The 6,041-nt window shown below is 35.0% G+C and overlaps 1 protein-coding gene across 2 annotated transcripts in view; it reads right to left on the reverse strand.

The window, feature by feature from the left end:
- FBXW7 (F-box and WD repeat domain containing 7) overlaps positions 1 to 6,041 on the reverse strand; it is a 147,177-nt gene that overhangs the window by 15,371 nt on the left and 125,765 nt on the right. For both annotated transcript variants that reach the window (XM_085300625.1, XM_085300624.1), the window contains one exon: positions 4,233 to 4,367. In XM_085300625.1, the coding sequence (XP_085156751.1) occupies positions 4,233 to 4,367 (135 nt within the window). The remainder of the gene's footprint in view (positions 1 to 4,232; positions 4,368 to 6,041) is intronic.

Consider the following 6,041-nt stretch of genomic DNA (forward strand, 5'->3'; position numbering starts at 1 on the left):
ATGACTGGCTGCTATGATTTTTTTTAAAGTAGTCCATATGACTTTGAACCATTAATAGAGGTATTGAAATAATTATCTCTAAGTTAATTTAACTAATAAACATGCTACAAGAAGTTATTTTGTGAGTTTATAACCAGAATATATACCAGCCATAACAAGAGAAAATGGAAAAGATGTGTGCTGTGATGAAGAATGCCACTCAGTATGCCTGAATACAGAAAAGTAAATACTGTGTGTACTTGAGTTCAAAAGTAGTACATAGCTGTAGAAAATCCAGTATGCTCATTACTTGTTTTCTGACTAGAATGCAAAATATTAAGTGATGTTGTGGGGAGTTTTATGGACTTGGATGCTGAAGGAATTGAAATATATGACTTTTTGATATTGTACTCAGTGTGTTTCCAAACAAGCATGTGAAATCCTTGTAAGCAGTGAACTGATGAAGTGAAGCTAGACTTTTCCATGTGATAAAACTAGAGGAATTCAGAGCTCAGTTGACTAGGCTAAGCCATATAACAACCCTGATTGATAAAAACTTGCATCTCCACGTAAGTCTTCCTACGCGGTGGACTCTTGAATGGGGCAGAAGTATCTAAAACACAATCCAAAATACAGAAACCAGTATCCTTAGTGGTATCACAAATAACTAGTTTTTCCACTGGACAGGAGCGATGTATCTAGCAGTTATTGAAAATAAAAATGTAAGTAAGTAAGTGGTAGGTAAGCCCTTTCCATGGCAAACAACTCTGCAGAGGCAACAATATTGATAAGTAAGTAAGTGAAGCACAAAACTATTTATATTCTGAAATATTGGGCTCTGTCAGTAACTACTAGAATGTGAAAGTTGTCAGGGAAATCAGATCATCCACTTTTATGTCTGTTTGACATACCTCTTTCTGTTTAGGATTTATTTATTTATTTTTTAGCTGGAGTTACAGTGTATATAAATAGAATTTGCCCTTCAAACAAGCACAGACTGAAATTCAGAAAGGAAGTCATAATTGTAGGCTGCTAATGTCAGCAGATTTTTGACCTTATTACATGAGAAGCATTTACTGTTAGTAATCTAGACCACTCAGTGACTGGGAAGGGAATAAAAATTCAGTATGCCAGAACTGTTTACGTTTTGATCGCACACATACCTTATTGGCAAGTCATCACCTGCTGCTCATGTCAARTACTTAAGGTTCCACACTTGAGGGATGTGTGTCTAAAAGTTGCACATCAGATCCCTTATGCATCCTAAGCTATAAAGTTCAGGAAAAATCATTATGTCCCTACTCAGTTTTGGAGTCAAAATTTAAGATCTGGGGTGAAAACCTCTATTACAAGAGCAGAAACTGGACCTGCCCTTTTAGACTTTCTGTCCTTAATTCTTGATAGACAAAATGATTTAAGAAGTGGACTTTCCTAACTCACATCAGTGTGTCTTGCATGCAACAAGACTCAAAACATAATATATATCCCTTCCATTATACTGGATGTTCTTTAACTGACAGAAAGCTTTGTTAAAAGTATGTCCTTCCTGTACAGGTACAGACATTTGCTGAAGATGATGATGTTAATTAAAACCTGTGAGCCAACTGATTTTAAAGTAGGTTACATATGGGTAGCATTATTTTAGACTATATGTGGATAAATATATTGGGGTCAACACAGTCCACAGCTGACTAGCATCAGCAGTGCAAAACAAAAACAACAACAACAAAAAAGTATTCCTTTGTCTCAGCCCATGGACCTAGTCCAGCAAATATCTGGCCTTAAACTCAACTGTATTTAGGACTATTTCCCTTTATAGTTTTAATAATACTGAATGATGTCTCTCACTCTCATTCACATATGTATGGCACCCACAAAATTTCCTTGGTCAATTTCTAAACCTGGTTTTCACAAACCAGTAATTTCAATGATTATTTGTCATGTCTCAGTAGAAAAGCGGAATATGCATTTGAGATGATTAGCTGTTTGACTGCCTGTTTCCTCAGAAAGAAAGCAAACGTTTTCTTGGTTATTTAGGTATTAAGCACTGTCTTCCCATTGCTGAATACATCTTTGAAGGAGAGCCCTCCTATCCAAATCAACTTCATTTTCTGCTAAGCTAAAGGAAAGTCAAAGCATTACATGTGACAATACTGCAGATAGACAGACAGCCATAGGTACTAATGCAGAGAGACAACTCAGAGAGTGCATTTTCACAGGATACTTGCTTTGATAGGGAAGCCTGTTTACAGAGTTACTGACCCTACCAGCCTCTTCTTGCACCCACAGCTCAGTATGTCACCCCTGTTTGACCCAGTTTGAGTAGCTGGGGAGAGGAAAAGCCATAAATCAGAATCACTGAAGAACTCTCTAYGTTAATAATAATCTTCAAAAAGGAGAGGAGATGGTGGAGATGAATTTCGTGGTGGGGGTTTTGTTCTTGTGTATGTTTAACTCAGTTAATTTTAGTAAAAGGATGGCAGTGACTGAGGGTGAGGAAGGAAAAATGATTTCTTAAGCCAGCCTAACTGTTGAAGTCAGCCTTTCATGAAGCTAGGCACCTGGCAATAACCTGGTTTCAACAGGCAAGAAAGAACACTAAAAATATAATTAAACACAAGTAGTTTACAAGGGAATCTAGAAAAATAAAGAAAAGGTAAAGAGTTTTACAGCTAAASAGCATACCTTTTCTGTGAAGAAATTACTAAAATGAAATAACATAACATGATCACTGGTCACAACATAACCAGATTGCTAGTCATACTTGGGTTAGTTTTGCTGCTAAATCACACATAGGCAACTGAACTGTGAATTACTGTCTATTACATGTACTCAATTTCCAGATGTAGTAAGTGGAGAGATGACAAAATATATTGCCTTTTCAAAATATGAAGTGTTGCTTCCTTCATCTGCTTCTGAAGTAAGGCTGCTTTGGGCAGCTTCTCTAGAAACAGGCAGCAAGGTAGAGGACTTACTTTTTGTAGCACTCCACCCCCTGGTTCCGTGTCCTCTACATATATACGAAGAGGGCTACCATGGAAAGCTTTTCTGTAAATATTCCTCTCACATCATGTGTACTAAATTAATATTTATGGAATAAATTGCTTCCAACCTGACTAAAAGCTAAGTAGCAAAACCAAAGGGAAGTCTGTGACATCGTTTCTTAATTCTTGAAGATATGGTATTGTATTAAAGGAAAGAAGAGTGATTTATATCTAAATATTTCACAAATAGGATGCACTCCAAAAAGAATGTCAAGAAATGGAGATACGAAAGTCATCTTCATGATTAATAAGATCATATCAAACATAACAATCAAATATTAGCACCAGAGGATCTATAAAAACTAAAAACTTGATTTCAAATGTGTTAGTAAATGAAGACTTACAAATATCAAAACTCACTACGAAAATTTTCACAAGAAAAACGCAACCTATAGYGGATCTGAAAAATACAAATTTCCTGCCCACTCCAAACAACAAAACCGGTTCCGATTCCCAAAGATTATTTGAGGTCAGGGGCTAATAACTGTAGCAAACTAGATTTATAAGCTTTTATATCCACTTTCATGTTCTACTTGTGAAGATATCAGGAGTTATTCTTCTTGGGCAACATTTAGTTGCACATGCTTAAACCCACAAACATTTTAATCTAAATCTTAGTTTATGTTTAACCTGACAAAGCGTATCTGATTTGCAGTCAAAGAATATGCTGCAAGTATCTGCTTAACTAGGGTTTGGCTCTAGCCTCAGCAAAAAAGTTTTYTTCTTTTTTCCTGGTTTTACTTTTCTTTTGTAAAGTGTTTAATGCTCAGGTTGTTTGAAATAAAGATAGCATTCACAAAAAAAAGACCAACAATACATTAAACAATAATGCTTATACTTACAGAATAACATGCAGTGACTTCTTGTATCCAGAGGAAATTTTGTATATGCAAGCTCTAATAGAATTAGTGCTCAAAATAACAAGCATAGTCAGCCCAACTAAGATACATAGGTATTTTTAAAGCCACTGGGGTTTGTTTAAAGGAGTCATCCACATCTCCTAGTATCTGAAAGCTTACTGAAATACAAATGTATGTTAACCTGAAATTACAGTTACTATATTAGGACAGTGTATCAACTTGCAGCCCTCTTTAACATCAGTTTACAGTACTAAGTTAATAAAAAAGCCAAATGCCATAATTAGCACAGAAGTACTTAAAAGGTGGCAGATTGGGCCTACATTGTCCCATGTTAACCCATTTTTCTCACCTCTTTTGGGAGCAAGGAAATGAAGTCTCTTTGAAACTGGGGCTCTATTACTTGCATCATGTGTTTTACTTGTGTTGGTTCACAACTATCAATAAGTTCATCTAAAGCAAGTAATTTCTCTGGTCCACTCCAGCTCTGCAAGGAAAGGAAAAAAAAAAAAAAGTCAAGTTTAGTGTAATACACTAATTTGGTTTACATGAATCATTAACAAGTACTGGTTCGTAAAACAGACAAGTTAAGTTTCCTTGTCGACCTATATACAAACATATAAGAACCCAGTAAGATAAATGATTTTGTTAATTATGGAAAAAYGAGATGTTTAATCAACACAACATAKTCAAAGTTAGTACACTGATTCTTAAGCTAAGAAAGGATTTGTTATATACACACATACAAAAATTAGTAATTAAATATAATAATATTTAATAATAATAATCAAGCTTCTTTTAGTTGATGAACTCTAGGCAAATATTACTGACAATGAAAGGGTTGCAACACTATTCTCCCTCTCTCATGCATTCAAGTAAGATGGTAACTTTTAACCTTTTATCCTTAATGTTTTCATCAAGCAGACCAAAAACTTGAATTAAATGATAGTAAAGGAAAGAAAAGACAATTTCTCTGAAAAGCTCATTGCCTCCTTATTACAACCGTATGTCCCTAACTGACAGTGCTGTATTTCAGAATCCTGGCTGTAAACCAACATATATTTTGTAAATATCAATTTACACTTGAATAAACAGGGAATTTTGACTGGTAATGTTCTTGCTTCACGTATTTACTAATGGGCACTATAAAATTTGAAGATTTTAATAAGGCACTCATCTGAGAGTTTAGCAGATTAACAGCATCATTTGTTTTAAAAAAATGAATATACTGCACATCTGACAAGTATGTCTTAAAGTTTTCTGCGCTTTGATTTGTTATGCAAAAACAATTTAAAGAAAAAATAATTTCTAAGGGAAGAAACAACAGACACTGCTAACTGATTTAGCAACAGAATTAGAGCATGAATAAAGCCTTAGAGAGGACAGAAAATGAGACATCGGTTTTTGAGAACAGATTCATATTCGTATTCTTGAATGTCTTCTAGAGTGACATTTACAAGCAAATTAGCACATACAAATTATGTCACAGTTATGGTAAGAGGCTAACTGAAATTAAAAAAAGCACATTAGAATTAAGATTTCTGTACCACTCTGCCATGTTCCTCAGCACCCTTATTGGTCACACTGTAAATTTCTGTTCTCTGGATTTGATTTTGCCTATTAACTCTGTTCTCTATAATACACAAATGCTGTACGATTGTGAAGTTTTTGTAGAACAATGAGACAAGTTAAGGAGAGGATAGAATTTTCAAAGGTGAACAAAAACCATGCAAATACCCTGCTTTACTTGATGTAGAAAAATCATCATGTTGCATTATTTCTCCCTCTAATTAAAATGTCAAAATATTCACAATGTCAAGAAAAGTATCATTTACCCAAATGATGACACCCATCCCCCCGCCTTTCAGATGACCCCATTCCATCAGTTCAGTGCAAGCAACTTCAAGCTGATTTAGTTATGGCATGAGCAGGTGCTTGGACAGTTACAACAAAGCAGCCAGTGTGTAGGAACATGTTTACACCACTTCTATGCTCTTACTCCACAGCACGTATATGAAAGATAAAGAATAGTCTAATGAATCAGGGTAACTGAAATCACTAACAGGAAGAAAAAGGAAAAGGAAAAGGAAAAGGAAAAGGAAAAGGAAAAGGAAAAGGAAAAGGAAAAGGAAAAGGAAAAGGAAAAGGAAAAGGAAAAGGA

This window comes from Rhea americana, unplaced genomic scaffold (genome assembly GCF_003343005.1).
Source record: "Rhea americana isolate MKP2758 unplaced genomic scaffold, rheAme1 scaffold_167, whole genome shotgun sequence".
NCBI lineage: Eukaryota > Metazoa > Chordata > Aves > Rheiformes > Rheidae > Rhea > Rhea americana.